The sequence below is a fragment of the Aulonocara stuartgranti genome (genome assembly GCF_965226115.1).
Source record: "Aulonocara stuartgranti genome assembly, chromosome: 11".
NCBI classification, from domain to species: domain Eukaryota; kingdom Metazoa; phylum Chordata; class Actinopteri; order Cichliformes; family Cichlidae; genus Aulonocara; species Aulonocara stuartgranti.
The window spans coordinates 4,698,861-4,718,048 of NC_138947.1; the positions used below are offsets into that span (position 1 = coordinate 4,698,861).

At 39.3% G+C, this 19,188-nt stretch overlaps 2 protein-coding genes across 2 annotated transcripts; both read left to right on the forward strand.

Moving 5' to 3' along the window:
- The first annotated feature begins 113 nt into the window (after positions 1 to 113).
- Positions 114 to 11,132, forward strand: pbx2 (pre-B-cell leukemia homeobox 2). Its single transcript, XM_082551713.1, has 8 exons — positions 114 to 564; positions 1,217 to 1,290; positions 2,709 to 2,953; positions 6,436 to 6,626; positions 6,932 to 7,067; positions 7,334 to 7,475; positions 7,715 to 7,809; positions 10,363 to 11,132. Exons 1-8 carry the CDS (start codon positions 317 to 319, stop codon positions 10,441 to 10,443), a joined length of 1,212 nt encoding a protein of 403 aa, XP_082407839.1. The 5' UTR covers positions 114 to 316; the 3' UTR covers positions 10,444 to 11,132.
- A 4,325-nt stretch (positions 11,133 to 15,457) lies between these two features.
- LOC309716731 (transcription factor HES-7-like) lies at positions 15,458 to 16,628 on the forward strand. The gene is made up of 3 exons (XM_082550714.1): positions 15,458 to 15,609; positions 15,837 to 15,929; positions 16,050 to 16,628. Exons 1-3 carry the CDS (start codon positions 15,565 to 15,567, stop codon positions 16,578 to 16,580), a joined length of 669 nt encoding a protein of 222 aa, XP_082406840.1. The 5' UTR covers positions 15,458 to 15,564; the 3' UTR covers positions 16,581 to 16,628.
- The last annotated feature ends 2,560 nt before the right edge of the window (positions 16,629 to 19,188 follow it).

Sequence of the window (19,188 nt, forward strand, 5' to 3'; positions counted from 1 at the left end):
CATAAACTACTTTTGTATAATTAAATGTCATTTCTTTGTTATCCACCCACGCACATGCAACCACCCCCGCGCACTTCTGCTTTGTGAAAATGCAGGGAGTGCAGATGTTTTGCTGTTGTGGTTACCTTTAAACCAATAGTGCTACTCCACCGTACCCACAGCGACGCTTTGTCTATCACGCGCTGCACTGTGCATGCACATTTTGCACCGTTTCCTGTCAGTCGCTAGGGGACCCAACTCTGTGCGATGTCTCTGGTCTGTGTTGTGTCTGTGAGCACAGTCGGGCAGCAGTCGTCGCCACTGTGCGTCGCCGAAGATGTTGCAGCAGCAGCAGCAGCCTCTGACGGGCAATGGGCCATCCAACGGCCGGGGACTCGGCGTGAGTGGCCACCCCGGGATGCACGCGCTCAACTCAGTTCACCAACCCTCCCAGCATCGGCCCGACGGAGCGGAGTCGGGCCTCGAGGGTACAGAGAACGGACATGAAACCCGCAGAGATATTGGGGACATACTGCAGCAGATAATGACTATCACCGACCAAAGTTTGGACGAGGCACAAGCAAAGTGAGTCACGGCTATGCTTCCTTTCTTTTTAAATATTGTTATTTAGTGGTATTGCCGCTGCAGCGGTATTTTGTTGTGCTGCTTTGTCGACTCCGTCTCGCAGTGACAAAGTTTCCTGAACTTCACTCTATTGTTTAGATTATTCAGCTAGAAGCTAGCTAATTAGCTGGACTAATGACATAAAGTTGCTTTTGGTGTAACCTGTGCAGATTCAAACTCACATGCCAGTGTTTACTGTTTCTGTGCTGTAAGTTAGGAACACGCATTTCTTTCAGCAGCGGCTGTTTAATATGTAGCTTTTGTTAGCATGCTACGCTAACCAAGGCTAACAAGCTAATGCTAAAATAGGTAGCTAAGGACCGTGCCGATATAAATGTTAACACTGCGCTACAACACGGGTTATAATTTAATTACATAGTAAACAACTAAATATACTTTCTAACATGTTGGCTGTCATATGCAGACATACTAGCAGTGAAAGGTTACCCCCTTAACTATCAGCTAGCCAGGAGCTAACGTTTGCTAAATTAGCTCGGCTAAATGTTGTCACTTTGTGATTTCTGTTTTTGTTTTGGTCGATTTGCGTACTGTCATTCTATGCCTTTGTTTACAAATAGGCTGGTAGGTCATGTTTGTTCTTTTTTATGTGCAGGAAACATGCGCTCAACTGTCACCGAATGAAACCCGCTTTGTTCAGCGTTTTGTGCGAGATCAAGGAAAAAACTGGTAGGTTTCTGCTCTATTTGCAGGAGTTTTCTTGTGCTCTCTGTCAACAGCCATGGCTTTAATTTTGTTTGGGAGCGTTATTAGACTGTGTTGACATTCTGTCATCAGGAACCAATAAAGTCATAAACAATCTGAATGGCCAAGTAAACACACAGACATAGTTTTTATACTTTCAGAGTCAAAAGCAAAATAATCCGACAGCCCTCTTAATAAATGCTTATTGGAGTATAAGTGGACTCAAATGACAACAGCTGGACAAACATAAGGTACAATTGCTACAGTGCAATATATTATAGTCATATCAGGTTGCTGTCAGGACTATATTATCTTTAAGCTGCCACAAGGACTGATAAAGTAAATTGTTTCTTCCTCATTCTACATCACCTGTATTGACTTTGTATAGATTACTTCGTAATAAGCTAATTTTGTATTATATTTAGTATTCATGATGGGGGGAAAAGGGTAGTTAAAATAGTTCAAAAGCATTAAGAAAAGGAGCAAGATGGTATACAACAAGAAGAAGTGCAATGCAAATAAATAAATAAAAAGTCAGTGTACAGAGGTGGTAAGCTCTTGTACACTATATACACACATAGATGTGATTTTTATGCATAGGGATATTTTTCTTTATTTTATTTTTAAAAATATTTTCTACTTAGCTGTGCGCCTTTTTGAGTAATGCTTAACTTAATGCGGGTTGAGGGTTGTTTTTATTTTATTTAAGCTGCTGTGTTATATGTTGTGTCTAATGTTTTGGCCATGATAACACAGGAATTTTCCAACTTTTTCTTGGCATAAATAAAGCTGATTTTATCGCATTTTATATGCATTATAACTTCAAATTCTACATCGAAGCATAGGGTCAACTCACTGCATTCATTTATATAACAGAAGGGCGATGAGTAATCTTTCATTTAGATTTCACTTATAGTTGCACTTTAAAACCAGCAAAAAACTAGATTCTTCTAAATTCTTCTTGTAAATTTTTATCTTTCAAATGAACAAATTAGGTTATTTATGACCTCTGGTGATAAACTGGTGATATAGTTTAAAGACTTTGACTTTATTGTAATTGTCCCCTTCCAGTCATTAAACTATAATCTTTGAACCATAAGTGACAGATCTAGAGTTGCAAGATATTTTACAATATCTGTCATAGGGTAAAGGAACCTGTACAGGTATGATGAACACTTAAAATAACTAGGTTGCACCAAGGTACAGTCTGAAGTGAAAATGTTATGAGAGTGATGCACAAAAAAAAAACGAGAGCACACAAAAAACTACTTATCTATTTCCAAACATGGTTCCATCATTATTTTGTTTTTGTTTTTTATGGTTCATTATTTGTAAAGGCTTTGGTTTAAGAGAGTTGCGAGTCTTTTACCTTCAAAACCAAGAGACTTTTGTCTCATTGACAGGCCTTTCAATGAGGAACACCCAGGAGGAGGAGCCTCAAGATCCTCAGTTGGTGCGGCTGGACAACATGCTGCTGGCGGAGGGCGTAGCGGGGCCAGAGAAGGGTGGCGGGGCTGCTGCTGCTGTTTCTGCTGCCACCAGCTCTGGGGGGATGTCACCTGACAGCTCTCTCGAGCACTCCGACTACAAAAGCAAGTTGAGCCAGATTCGCAGTATCTACCACACTGAGCTGGAGAAGTATGAGCAGGTATTGTGTCGCAACAGCAGCTTAGCACTGACATTGCCTGTACGTGCTTGCTTGTACTAGAGGTACCTGGAAGCAATGTTGTACACTGGCATGCTAGATCAAGAGTTCACAGCACATAACTTTGCTTCAGGGCGGATTCATTCCTTTCCATTTGTGTCAGGTATGACTCAGTAAATCTTTATGTTGAGAGGCATTTTAGGCTTATTAGACCAACAAGCTCCACTGAAGCCCTACTTGTGAGCTAGTATCAAAGAGAAAATTAGATCTGCTATAAAATCCTCTTGAATGCAACATACAATTAAGTTCCTGAAACACAAACCTTTGCCCTATACTTAAGATTAAGGATATGCTGATATCAGTCAGGGGTGTCTATCTGACTGTGGTCATGTAGTCGAAAAACTACTCCAAGGCAACCAATACCACCCTCCAGCAATCAATATTAGTTTATAGTAAAATGAAGATTTAAATGTTTTAGAGTTTTAAGAAGAAAACCAAAAACTATGCAAAGTATACTCTGTCACATTTTCAAAGGCGGATTTTTTACAACATCTAAGAACAAAGAGAGCGGCATATTCAAGGAGACCAAGTATGAGATCCCAGTCATCACCTCGTCATAAAAACTGTATTTCCAAACTTGTGCCCATCAGCAGCTAGTTGCAGGACTTTCCGCTGACATTTGTAGTAGAACTGCCAGGTAGGGGTGGGCGATATATATGATAGAAACAATATAAATTTGGCCAACGATAGAGATTTTGACTATACCGCTCTATTGCGGTAGCGCATGTTGATGATGTCATCAAGCTACGCCTGTTTTGGTCAAAAGCATAACAGCGGCTACAACCATTATCATCTACAAATTATGCCGGGCGACAGTCATAGCAAAGAGATGAAGCACTTTTGAAATATGGGGAAAGCCAAAAACTGCGCTTCCTCCACTTCCGTAACATTGATTCATTAATGTTGAATTCTCTCGTTGCTGCTCTATTCCCATGTTGTTGCAGTATATTAATAACTAACCTGGTATTGTGGATGAATGATCTCAGTTGTTCTCCTGACTGAAGTTTGGCCCGTGTATAGCATCCTGATATGCGATTACATTTGTCCCTGACCACCAGAATCCCTCACGTTAACTTTTATCGAGTGGGGAAAAAAAGTTGGGGTTCATCCTCCAGCTTCACTGTGCTAATGTTATGCTAACATAGCTGTGTCGCTAGCAATCACGTAGCACAACATTATATACCAGGTAGTCCAACTTCAGTAACCCTGCGAACGCCACTGCTGTTTAGTTTCCTGTCTTCATTTATGTTGGAAGTGGTAGCAGAGCTGTACTTTTTAATTAGTTTCAGAAATCTCCCAGTCAGAACATGGTATGAAATGTTTAGGTGGAAACTAGCGAGCTAACTTCTAACTCCGTTAAATTTAACAAATTCTGTTTTGATGGATGCCTGGATGTTAAATTTAATTGTTACACCTGGTAAAGCAGCAACGCTGATGATTTTATTAAAGATGAAAGAATTTAGACTGTTTTTAACTCTCAGTGTTCGTTTGACTTTGGGAGCTGAAGCGGACGGAGTTTTGGACCCAGATTACTCCGCGAAGCAACTCACTACGGCAGCTGTAACCCATATGGAAAAGATATAAATAAATCTTATAAAGTTTTTATCTGTCTTGTATGAAACTTGTATGAAAAGCATACAAGAGTGAAAACACATATAAGATCCCTTGAAAAATTATATAATGAAACTTGTATGTTTTGTATACTTACTAAAAAATATATGAAAGTAATGAGAAAGTGGCCACTTTCATGAGTAAATCATATATGTTTTTATTATATCTTTTCCATATGGGAATGCTCTGACAATCCATCAAACATTTTTAACAGATTTCTGCACGCCAAAATCGGTTTGAGGTCAGTAAGCACAACCAGAATTCATACATAAGGCACACTCGATTTTTGAGAAAATTTAAGGATTTTAAGTGTGCCTTACAGTGTGGAAAATACGTTATACAGAAGAAAAGAATATATCGCGATTATATATCGTTACCGCACATGCTCCTACTGCCAGGACACATAAACTGCAGAGTAGGTTTAGGAGTATCAGGGTTTGCACTCTAGTTTAAAAAAAGACAGGTGTGTTTGATAACACTGGTCAGCAGTTTTTCAGAAGTTTTTAATGGCTGTTGTTTGCAAAATAATTTTTTGTTTTTCAAGTTTACAAGTTTTCACATTTGTCAAGTTTTGTAAACTTATATCTTGTTATGTTTATGGTGGTATCTTATGATAATAGCTTTCTTCATTATGTAACCATTTAAAAATAGAGGAGCGTTAATATCAAACATTATGTTAGAAAGGATAGTGAAGTGATTACTTTAGTTGAAAAGAAAACACTGAATTTAGTTAGAGCCCACTATGCCAGACTTGGTCACGATGGATTACTATGGAGAAATGTCAATTTCATCAGTTACCCAGAATATTATGAAATGTAGATATGTTGGTTTCATCACTTCACAGTGAAGTGTCAAAGTTAAATATCAAAGTATTTAGCTGTGTAGGACCCTAATAGATGAAATGTGGAGATTATATACATTTTGGTCACAGTCCTCTTAGGAACATATTATGAAAGAAATTAAACTCTTACCTTTTTGATATTTTAATATGCTTTTAAAAACGCCCAAATTCAAATTTGACACTTCGTACTTGATACATTCCATTTTTTCAAGTCCAGTTTGAAATCAGATGAATAGTTTAAGAAAAGTGGATATCTGAAAATCACCACTAGCTTTGAGCCATTTTTTTGCCAACACTTCATGGTCATAATATATTTTAGTAATATATATGGTTTCAGTTTGTGGTCTTATATCTGACTTTGCAGCATATCATGAAAACCAGAGTCCACCAATTATTTTAGGCATCAGTTTCAGTTTCAGCAACTCAAAATGAGTAAGGTTTGACTATGTTGCTTTTGGAAGCGTTTGTTTGTAGACCAGTGCAATATATGCTTTTTGTTATAGCCAGAAAGTGAGAAGCATTGGATTAATAGAGGTGGATATTAAGATAACACCTGTTTAAAGTCTTCTGTTATGAAGACTTAAACTATTACTATATTTACTGCATTGTATATTAGCATATTGTATGTAATATAATATATTAATATTGATTCCTTGTCAGTAGAAGAACAGAATCATTAGTGTAATCCCAGATAACACCATTAGTAATAACCACATGTTCATGACAATTTGTTGCAGTGCACAGAGTGACCTAATAAAGAGGCCACTAAGTGTGCGTGCTTACCAATAAGAACAATTGTCGTACCAATTATCCTTATTATCAATTAAACTGTTTTTTTTTTCATCATAAAATTGTCTTTCCAGCTAGAAAACATCATAATTAACAGAAGTAATGAAGTTTTATAAAATAACACATGTATAGCAGCTTCACTTCTCTCCTTCATTGTGTTTCGTCTTGCACCACCTTTCACCAGGCGTGCACAGAGTTCACCACCCATGTGATGAACCTGCTGAGGGAGCAGTCGCGCACACGGCCTGTGACTCCACGGGAGATTGAGCGGATGGTGGCTATCATCCACCGCAAATTCAGTTCGATCCAGACCCAGCTGAAGCAGAGCACCTGTGAGGCGGTCATGATACTGAGGTCCCGCTTTCTAGATGCCAGGTGAACATTGTAGTTTTTCTTTCTTTCTTTTTTAAGGTGACCTGTTATGGTTTATTAGGTCATATAGAATGTTGCACTGATAGATGCTTACATTAAATGTGACCAAATTTCAATTAATGGAGTTAGTGTTTGTGAAAGTAATCCCTGCAAGTTACCAGCTCCAGTTTCAGACTGCTTTAAATGATCTGTTTCAAGCAGTTTTTCTCCTCATGGATGGTATGATTTCAGAAACTAATGTCGTCGCCCCCAAACATCCTTTTTGAGCCAGGAAAACCTCTGTTCACTGTGTTCTAACCCTTTTTCAGACGCAAGAGGCGCAACTTCAGCAAACAGGCTACAGAGGTCCTCAATGAGTATTTTTACTCCCACTTGTCTAACCCATATCCCAGTGAAGAAGCCAAAGAGGAACTTGCCAAACAGTGTAGTATCACCGTCTCTCAGGTGAGCATGCTTCAAGAAACCAGGAGAAAGGAAAAGTTGTGGGTGTCCATGGATTCATATACCATTCATTTACTCTCCAACTGTTACAGGCAGGATTTTAAAGATTTAAATTAAAAAAAAATAAAAAAAGAAGTAGTGACTGATTTCTGCTTAGGTGACCTCAAATACTTACAATTTGTATTAAGCTGTTTGAAATGGCTACTGGAGGTTTAAGAATGCTTCTTCAAAATGTGGTCATTTTAATGATTACCTTTTATTTTTGGAAGGTCTCCAACTGGTTTGGCAACAAGAGAATCCGCTACAAGAAAAACATTGGCAAGTTCCAAGAGGAAGCCAATCTCTACGCCATGAAAACAGCCTTGGGAGCTAGACAGGGCGATGATTCCCCACACACTCCCAATTCCACAGGTAACTAAGAAAATGACATGAACAGTAAATGCCTACTTGCCTTTAGGCGATAAACTCAGTTGTTAAGCCCTTCTCTGGCCCCTGATTCTCCACGCCTACATGAGTCATGCCGATATGTCTGATGATTAATGACTTGTTTATTAATGGTCAGGTAACAGTAAAAACCCCTTGGATTTCTTTATGGTGAATTATAAAAAGATGTCTGTCACAAATGACTATCAAGGTTTGTCGTTCTTCAGGGTCAGGGTCCTTCTCTCTGTCCGGATCAGCTGACCTGTTCCTCGGGGTTCCACCTGTGAATGGTGAACAGTCTGCCTACCAAATGGGAGTGCAGGTATTTACATATGTTTAAATATTAACTTGTGCTTCTCTTGTATTTTTTTCCTTTCTAATTAGGAACTTACCGTATTTTCACGACCATAAGACGCTCTGTACTAAAAGGCGCAGGCTCAGTTATGTGTGCCATTACTGTATTTAACACACACACATAAGGCGCACTGGATCATAGGGCGCATACAAGTACCGTATGCGTATTTAAAAATAAAGCGGGAGCAAAACAAAGTTTGGTACTCACATTTTTATCATCAATCAAACCCATCGAAGTCCTCATCCTCTGTGTCTGAATTGAACAGCTGCGCTAAATCTCCATCAAACATGCCAGGTTCACTTTCTTCACTGTCAGAGTCACTTTCCGTGCCGTGCGGCTCCTCGGAAATGATGCCGGCTTTTGCGAAAGCTCGAACAACAGTGCCAGCAGACATGTTAGCCCAAGCATCTACAATCCATTGGCAAATTGTGGCGTAACTCGCCCGGCGCTGCCTTCCACTCTTGGTGAAACTGTGGTCTCCATCGGTCATCCATCGCTCCCAGGCCGCTCGCAGCCTTACTTTGAACGGGCGGTTCACACCGATGTCCAGCGGTTGGAGTTCCTTTGTCAGGCCTCCTGAATGACAGCAAGCTCACAGTTCATTTGTTTCACTTGTTTTTTCACATCGGCTGTGAGATGGGCACGCGTAGAGTCACAGATCAACAGCGATGGTGATGTGTGGAAAAAACCACCTGGTCTCCTTACATACACCTCCCTCAGCCACTCTTTCATCATTTCCTCATCCATCCAGCCCTTTTCATTTGCCTTAATGATGATTCCTACTGGAAACTTCTCTTTAGGCAAAGTCTTTCGCTTAAAAATCACCATAGGCGGCAGTTTCTGTCCATTAGCATGGCAGCCAAGCACAACAGTGAAAGAAGACTTTTCGTGCCCCGTTGTGCGTATCGCTACCGTGCTGGTCCCCTTCTTCTCCACAGTGTGACTCACCGGGATGTCAAAAGTGAGCGGGACCTCGTCCATGTTTGTGATGTGGCTGGGCTGGATGTTTTTGTCGCCGATGTGTTTGCTGCAGTAGGAGCGGAGGATGGCCAGCTTTTCCTTATAATCCGCTGGAAGTTGCTGCGCTACCGTAGTCCTGGTCCGGATGGAAAAATGGCACCGTTTCATAAAACGAAAGCACCAAGACGGACCTCCTTGGAAATGTTCAATGTTCATCTCTTCAGCTAGTGAAACTGCTTTTAGCCGAATGGTGACCATCGAAACGCTTCTCCCGATCGTTCTTTGCTCGATGATCCACCGCTCGAGTCTTTCCTCCAACTCGGGCCACCTCGCCTTATGTCCGCGGAAACTCAGCTGCGTTTTCTTGACCTGCCGGAGCTTGTTTTCTAGCTTCCTCCATTTGCGAACCATCGATTCGTTAATCTTAAATTCTCTCGCCGCTGCTCGATTTCCATGTTCCTCCGCGTAGCTGATGGCCTTCAGTTTAAACTGTGCTTCGTAAGCGTGTCTCTTTGCCATTTTCAGGGTTGTTAAAACAACGATGTCCTGCATAACGCACATACCTGTTCTTTTATACAGGTATGTGCAATAAAGTCAACGCACGCACTTCACCCTTTAGCGTTCTCATGGTGTTCTCTACTACATCCTCCTTACAACACACAGGGCGCACTGCGCTATAGGGCGCGCCGTACTTTTTGAAGAAAATCTAAGACTTTTAAGTGTGCCTTATTGTTGTGAAAATACGGTAGTAGAGAAGTAATATCAGTTTAGTTGCCCGGTCTAAAAGAAAGAAAAAAAACTCAGAAAACAGTAACAAATGAAACATCTTTGGATAATCAAATCATGTTTTAACACTTAGTGTTTTGTAGAACATCAAAGACAGTGTCATATTAATTTGCTGACTGAGGCTGCTGTTAGAAGTGCTAGCAGCATCAGGTTCACAGGTTCTGCCTGTGCAGAATGTGGCTGCACAGGCAGAGCGCTTTGGATGTGTGTTTATATGTTAGTTTACGCTGACATCAAAGCAATGCAGAACTGTGTTGTCCACGAGAGAGTGAGAGAATGTCTCGCTCCGACTAGCATCTAGATGACTAGTTGTTCAAATTCGTATTATCAGCAGATCAAATGATAATCAAACCAACAAAGTTTTCATCTAACAGCATGTCTCTCTGTGTAGCTAAAGCTCAAAATGCTGTTTCCCTTGCAGCTGAGCCAATGCAAAAAATAAATAAATAAATAATTGTTACTGCAAGTTTTGTATTACTTGTTTAAACTCTGCCTGAATCTGCTAGGATCAACTTGTTGTATTTGTGGCATTTAAAATAAGTGTTGCCAACAGGGGAGTTGCACCCTCTGGTGGACAAACTATCCAACATAAACACTTAAAATATGGTTGAGGGGTGTTTCTCCTGTCTCTTCTTTACTTTTTAAATTTGTCAGCCTTTGTAAATTCATATGCGGCCAATCTTGTACCCAACATTATATCCAGCTGATGCCACTCAGCATTGACAGAATAACCCTGAACATTACTTTTTTTCTCTCTCTCTTTTGATTTCTTAGGCTAACGGAAACTGGCAGGGTCGAAACTCACCCCCGTCTGGCACCTCGCCTCATAGCGACCAGTCAGAAAACTCTGACTGATGAGCCCACCCACTGACACAGAACGACAGCGATGGAAAGATTGATGACGGAAAAAGACCGAAAGAATGATATCGCACTTCCCACTTGGCTGCAGTTGTTTTTGTATATTGTTTGTTTGGTTTGGTTATTTTAAGTGTAAGTTGTCTTTTTTTCTTCTTTTCTTTTCTTAGCGCTCAGCGTTGGTCATTATGTTTGTCTGATTAGCTGAGTGCACAGATGATAGAGTGAACGTGTGTGTGTCGTGTGCATCCTGGCGTGGTTTTCTCATTGGGGTTGTAGGGTTTATTTTCCACTACTTTTGACATGTTACTGAGATCTGTTTGTGGTTGGGAGGGGGGGGGAAATGCGACTGTATCATGATTGTTTTAACACACTATATCATTATTATTAATATTATTACTTTCAATATTAGTGCTACAGCTATTTTCTTTTAACAGTTCATAAAGAGAGATAGCATTTAGTGAATGAGAGGGCAATAGAGAAAAATCCAAAGACTCCGTGTGTTTGTTTCTCTGTTTTGTTTTGTTTTCTACTGGGCTTATGTGTCCATGTAAAGTGAATGAGGTGTGCCTGAGTCCATATTAATGGTTTGAATGAGTGTATCAACAGTGCTGTCTTTTTTTCTGTACAGTGAAACACCTGTATCCTCTCTCTACCTCTTTTACAATAAAGACTCTCTGTATTCACAAGCAGCTGGAGATCGGTCACATTCATGGGGTCATAATGAATAAACTAAAAGACTAGGGGACAGTATAATGGGCTACTTTATTCAAGACACCAACAGTAACTGATTCATTAGCAGCACTCTCACACACACACACACACACACACACACACACACACACACACACACACACATATATATATATATATATATATATATATATATATATATATATATATATATATGGATCAGCACCATTTAGACTTTTTGAATTTGTTCTGAGTTGAGGACCTGTGTTTTTTTTTGTTTTTTTTTACTATAATTACTCCAGTACAAAAGCAGAGAATGTTGCTCATAGCTTTAAAAGGAAACTTATCAATATCGCTGACAATCACCAACATTAGATTATTAATTTCGGAAAAGCAGTTTGACTTCTAACCAGAAGTAATGTTGCAAAACTAAACAATAGGCTAAGGATTGCATGCAACCTCCTAAAAACTACACATGTACTGTGTTTGCTCAGGAGCATTGTCTTTTTTCTTTTGTTGGGTATTTGATCAAGTTCTTGTGTAGCTTAGATGTAGGTTACTGCATAAATGGTGGTATTGTACCACAGTACTAGTATTTATAAGTATCTAAATAAAAGTAATAATCCTGTTTTAACTGATATGCCAAAAGTTTTAGCAAAAATATGTCCTTAAAGTAGTTACAGTAGTATTCAGAATCACATATGCAGAATCATATTTATTATATTATTATTATTATTATAATAGATAATAACGATAGGCATGCATCTGTATATTTCTTACAGCAGCTAGTGATTTTAATTACTTATTAATATTTGATGATGTTATTAATATTTTAAAATCTTCAAAATAATAAGTAAAGTTTTAAAATAATTGGGTTGGAGAGCATAAATATTAAATTCCCATCCAAATTATAGCAGCAGTAGAAAATAGAAATCATATAAATACTTAAAGACTGTACTTTAGTAAAGTACTTGTGTAAATGTAAAAGTAAGATTGAGTGTATTCAAGTCCAAAAAACTAAAATTCACTATCTTTTAAATGTAGATGCAAAATAAAATAAATAAGCACATGGTAATAGACCTCCTCCAGAGTGAAGAGAAAAAAACCTTAGAATTTAGAGTTTTCGGATTATGCCAACATATCTCATTATCTGAAATTTTAGTCGTGTTTAATGTGAATTTCAACCACTCTGGTACACTCTCTCGTTCTCTGGTCTCAGGAGCTTGCAAAGATCGGACAGGACTTCTGTAAGTTTTTTTGAAGACGTTCCACCTGTCATCAGAGAGGACATCTTTTAAGTTTCTTTGCTTTCTTTCCAACCTCCTTAGACAGCCATGACCTGGATGACTGAGAACCTACACAGACATATCTTGCTCTTTCTTTCTTTCTCTCTCTCTCTCTCTCTCTCTCTCTCTCTCTCCATCTCTGTCTCTGTCTCTGTCTGTCTGTCTCTCTGTCTGTCTCTCTCTCACACACACACACACACACACACACACACACACACACACACAAATACACACAGTAAATGCAAAAATAATATATAGCAATAATCAATAGCATCAATAGCTTCTGATCAGCACCATGGACAGCAACTGCAGCCAGAATCTGGGGGAACGGAAGCTTTTACTTCAACTTATACTATACACTGACATCATCTTCTTCAACCAGGCTCAGTGAGGAGGCATCTTACCAAACAAGCATAGCCTACTCATGATCATCATCATCAGTTATTTCCAGTGGACCAGCTTCTAGATACTTCACACACACATATTACAGTACGAGTCCATACTTTCAACATATACATGAGTAAAAATGTTTCAGTCCTTTACTAAAAACAAACCACTCACCTGTTCATTTTAAGGCCTTGTGTTCAGCAAAGTCACTGACAACACTGCTTAATTCCCAAGTCCTCGGGGAATACTTGTTTTTTGTTGCTGTTGTTGTTGTTTTGCTTTGGTCAAACATAAATGAAAACAACTCTGCTGGATACTTTTCAAAAAAGAAATGGTTGCATAGTTGATATCAACAAGTTACAAAATATTACCACCACAATATACAGACAGCAAGATCAGGGAACACATGTAATATGTTCCCCAGCATGTCTCCCACCATTAAAACACAACTTAATCAGTGGAGTGGAAAATAATTGAATCTGCAGCTAAAATTTAATTTGTAAGCTATATGCCGTACTGCATAAATATATGCTATACTCAAAGTTGGACTTTGAGTCTCAAGATAGAACATGACTTAAACATATAGTTGTTATAACCTTTCCACTTCAGCATAATGATGTGAATAGAAGTGTCATGTTACTATCAAGAATGCCATTGGATAGTTATATAGAGAGGGTCCTTTTTACTGAGCCCTACAGGCCATGTGCTCACTGCCTCATCCAGGGTAATATCTTTGCTTATTGTCCAAGTTTGAAGTGCTTTTAAAATATGTTTTACTGTATATAAAGCTTTCTCATTTTGAATTTATTGAAAGAAAAATAATAAAACTTTTGCAAAGGAATCAATACCACATGGACAGACCAAAAGGTAAAATTATAACAGCTCCTTTATACCCTTTGTGCGGATACAGTCTTTGTCTATTCACATGTAGGAAGTTCTCACCATCATGTAAGCAACAGCCTGATAATGAAGTGGGTGTTGACCTTGAATTACACTTAGTTGCTTCCCATCTTTGCTCAGTCCTTTGTACAACAAAGTCAGAATTACATATCAGCAGTACACAGAGGTTAGATGAACTGAAGCATTAACATTGCAGTCACTGATTAAGAGCCATTTTTGTATCCAAATGTGCTGAGTAAACCCAGCTTCAATTTTGAGTGTTTTTATACTTTGCTTAAAAATGAAACAGGAAACATTAAATTATTTTTTTTACAGTAAAAAATAAAAATAAAAAAATAAAATACTCTTCCTTTGAACTAAGTAATCAAAAAACGAATCTGAGACTGTGTGCCATCACGTGGGGTGTGGAGTTCAATCCGGAATCATAATTAAAATTTCGCATGTAAATTGTGGTCTAATATAATTAAAGAATGATAATGAATCCATATGTGGGACCTCTGGGGCTCCATGTTCTCCAGCCTGGGAACCACTGCCTCACACGTTAAATTAAAAGGGTGTCACGTGGGGTGTGTTCCCTGCTTTCCCACGGTCACTTTCCAAGATCAAAGGATTTGCACAAGTAAAGGTCGAACAACTGCGGGGTTAAACGGCGCGTCAGCACGAGACAGGGGCCCAAATGGCACGCGTGGTCCATTGTGACACGGAGGTGTCAATGCAAAAATTTAGGCTTCTTGCACGCTCCCCCTGCGGGGGTGACTAACAAATGCAAAAGTGTGAAGTGTGAATAAGGAGGTGTCGGTATTCGCTCTAAGGAACAAGTTTGAATAAGATAATATATTAAAGCACATGCAAATGGTTTTCCGAAATCTCTACCAAAACAATTTAATATTTCCCCCAACTTTTAATGGGAAGCAACGATGGCGCACGATTTAGCGTTTAAGTAAACGTGGGATAAAATGCAGTTTAACAACAATCAACCCCCAATCTACTGCGAATAGCGAATATCATATTATTCGTTTTACACACGTCAATGCCTTCTCGTGAACTGTTTTAATCATAAAATAAGAAACATTTAGTCCAGTTTAGACAATCTCAGGATTAACAGGACTATTGTCCTAACTTGCTTTTGGTTGATTTCTGTTTTTATGTTTTAGCTTTTCTGTGAAGCACTTTGTGATTTTTGTCTTGAAAGGTGCTATATAAATAAAATTTTACCTTACCTTTTTACCTTATTTAGAATTTCATTCACTGCGTAACCAGCTCAACGGGTACAGAGACGGCAAGGAAAAGTCAAGTTCCTTTAAATAAATCAGATTCTGTGTTGACAATACACGAGACTTCATAGAATATAAGACCCCAAATCTTACTGAAATATAATGGGATTAAAGCGCAGACACATGACCAGAAACTCCCGTGGTAGCGTTATAGGAAATGCATATGTTTCCAACACTCAAAATCTGGTTTTGTCACTCGGGGTAAAGGAGCTGTTGTGAAGCATTTCATTCAATGTTTGTCACCTATAGTGTGTACAAAAATGAGTTACAAATGTCATTCTTTTTATTTAAATTATTTTTTATTGGTTATTTTTACGTGTGAGTTTTTATGCATACACGTAAAATTTCTGCGCAATGGGGAAGATCTCCGTGTTTGGTGAATATGAGACTGTGATAGGAGATTTAAATTAATTAAATCTTGGTTGGGTTTTAAGGAACGACGAGGTTGAGATACCAGGAGGAGGGGTTTGGAGGAGGAGGAGTCTTTTAGCTACAGGGAGTCAGTAAAAAGAAGTCGAACAAGAGCCTCATTACCTGATCGGTGTCAGCCTGAGAAAGAAGGTGTTAGAGCATCTGCAACCATGAAGCTGCTACAGGAAGCCGAGGAAGCAACAAACAATAAAAAGGTAAAAAAAGAAAAAAACAACTTTGATTTTTTTTATTCACATGGGCAAATGCAGCCACTTTGAATGAGGATTTAGTCGTTTGTTTCAATCAAATTGGAATTTAGACGCAGCTGCGATTATATTTCGTTTGTTTCTCGGGTAACGTCTGATCAACTTTGCATCACTTGTAACACAGAAATTAAAACAAAAAAAAAAACTTTTAGACTTTTCTTTTCCTTTTGCGATAGTTAATAAAATCTCAGGTGGAGAAACGTCGAAGGGACAGAATGAACCGCAGTTTGGAGTGTCTGAGGACCATGTTGCTGCAGGAGCCACAAGAAGTAAGATCATATTTTAGTTCTCTTTGAATATGGTTCATGAATTTCAGTACTGTTTATTTATTAATGTTTTCTTTTTTTTAATGTAATGTAAAGATCAGTTAACTTGCTGCTCTCATGCAGGGGTCCACTCAACACCGAGTGGAGAAAGCTGAGATACTGGAGCACACAGTCCTCTTCCTCCAGAACACTGCCAAAGGAGACAAGACTACAGGTGGACGTGGGGACCAGAAACGCTCCTTCCAGGACGGTTTCTCCACTTGCTTGCAGACAGCTTCGGGGTTTCTGGGCCCCGAGGGGAAAGGGTCGGAGCTCGGATCGGCGCTGCATGCAGCTTTTCCCGCTCGTTTGGCCCGTTCACACTCACAGCCCGAAGGTCTCCAAAGCAGAAACTTTTTGCCGCACGCAAAGTTTATTCTGCGGATGCTGAGGCAGAAGTCCAAGCTCAAACTCAAACAAGCTCAAGCACGTGCCTCAGGGGAGAAACGTTTGATCCGACCTTACCCACTCCCACTCCAACAAAGGTTTCCCAGAGTCCCCAAACAGCCTCAGAAACAAAGAGAGTCCGAGATCAGAGCGGAGAGAGGAGCGACCAAACAGAGCTCAGCCCAGAGCTCCCCCTCCAGCCACACTTTGTGGAGACCTTGGCCCTGATCACCAGGCAGGGACTTCAGAGCTATCAATGACTATAAACTATTTAACATAAACACTCAAAAATATTTAACAATGATTGTTGGTATCTATTTTTTGTAACTGAAAAGGATAGGTGTTGTAGTCTTATAAAGACGCAGAACCTCAGATCCTGTAAATAATGTAGCTAAATGTATGTTTTCTACCTGCGCTGTATGTGTGATAGGGTTAACTCACTGTTTTAAATACTTTTCAATAAGCTCTGTCAGTGGGGCATCCATTTAATCTGCTTACACAGGGACTCTACCGCGGGACACAGGTGAGCTGGATCAGCCCAGCAGTCCGGCTGGGATTGCTGCGCTGAAGAGCGAGTGAAGAGGTGAGTTTCACGAAACTCAAGAGCTTCTATTCTCTTTTATGAACTGCTGTGACTGAGTGTCCATACATCACATTTCCAGGTGTGGAAGCCCAGTGTTTGAGGCTGGGAGACCCACGCAGCTCCTCATATTCACCTCTCTGCTGGCAAGAGCGACATCTGTATCTCTGTGTAGGCTACAACATCACTTGTATTCAATCTGACGTTAAATCTTGTCTTTTTTGCACAATAATTTATTCTGGATTCTCCCTATGGTGAGCTGTACTCTTTAAAATAAAAAGACAAAAAAAAAAAAAACTACAACAACACGTGGTGTGGTTATTTTAAGATTAAAAGAAATCCGGAAGACTCTAGTCTGCGGTTGCTCTGACAGCTCCCTTTAGTCCGGATCAGAGGTGTGAAGCTCGACCTCCTGCAGAGTTACATCCTCCAGGTGTGAAATCTGAGCATGAAGCTCTGCAGCATCTCTCACTTCAAAGACCTCACAGAGAGCCTTCTGTATTCACTGAAAAATAAGATAAGATAAGACTTTACTGATCCCACAACGGGGAAATGTTTGCGTCACCTCACCTCAGCTCAGGTACAGATATCAGATAAAATGTTTATATAACTAGGAAGACTTAAGAAATCACGTATCATGTATTTTTCCCCTCATATTCATCATTTATATTCTTTTGTTGTTGTTTAGTTTACATTTTTCTCTACAATAACTTCTCCTATTATTAACCTGTAATTACACTGATGTTAGACTGGACCTCTTTGAGCTAATACCACTGAATTAGTTCACATTCTTTTCCCAACTAGAGGAGCATCGCATCTTTGTCTTTATTCCTTATTTGAACAATCTGTCACGATAGCTTATCAGTGTATATGACAGGATGGAGCCGAACATCTGACACTGCTTATGGCTCTCGTCCGCGTTTGTTTCTCTAGTGATTAGCGTCTATCCCATCACCAGCACCACCCTCAGCTGCTTAGAGGCCATTTGTTTTCTACGCGTGTCTGGTATGACACCAGACACGCGTAGAAAACGTGTCTGCTTCCTGGGACATGACGTCCCAGGAAGCAAAACGCGTCTTAACACCTCATGTAACCCTTTGAGTTTCAGGCACAGAGGAAGCTTATCCTTTATTTGCCACAGTTTTCTGGTGAGAAATTTGTCTGACTAAGCTTGTTCTTTTAGTCTTTTTTCAGTGAGATAACCAAAAACAAACCAACATAGTAGTAGACTGTCTACACATGAAGTGTATTTGCTCATTCGCCAAAAGAATCTTTGTACTAACACACTAAATATCTATTTAGGGTTGCTTAGATATTACTGTCCAATGAGCTCAATGAGACAGATTTCTGTGCCTTTTTTGTAGGAAAACACGAGGGAAGCGGCTCTTTACAATGTCATTAGAGACTTTGAAGCTCTCAAGCTTCACTCAATCAGGCGGGCTTGCCTTATTACAACATACAATTACTGTGACCTTGGAGTTTAGTGCAGTATCTTCAACTGGTGGCCTGAGACCTTATGTGATCCAAGCCCTTAGGTGTGCTCAATTTACAAGGATTTAAAAGATTCATATTGTCTGACTCGGGAATAGGAACTAAACTGGTTTGATTTCAGTTTTAAAACAGAATAAGTTGTGTTGATTAAGTTTCTGCCAAAGCAAAACAACTGTGTGCAACTAAGGTCCACTATTGAATTAAGTAAATCCAACATGCTCTTTTTTCAGTGTACTTGTTTGATAAAGTACACTTGATGAATTTTTATCTCGTGTATTTAAGAAGTTACGGGGACTGAATGTTAAAAAAAAAAAAACTAAAATAAAGAGTGCAGAACTTCGCACACAGCATACAACTCGAAAAAAAATTAGTATGAATTATGTGGATGAAAATCGATGGATGGGTTTTGTGCATTTCTGAGTTGGTCAGGTGACTGATCTTAATAGAAAAGTATTAATTATTATAATTATTATTATAATAAAAAAAATGTCATGCAGACAGAAGTTGGATACGTGTCATAGTGGGAAACGTTTTGTAGTCGTGGGAATGTGGAGCAGAAGGCTCAGTCGTTGTTTTATTACCTGTTAAAATTGATGCTTCATTGTGTCCTTGGAGGAGAGGTGGCTCTCGGGTTCCCACGCACAGCACATGCTGGAGGTTCTCACGCGAGCCGAAAGTTATTTTTTGTTTTTGTTTTTTTTTAATTTTCTTTTGTTTTGTTCGTGTGACTCAACAATTTGAACAGTTACGCGTAAAAAGATTTAT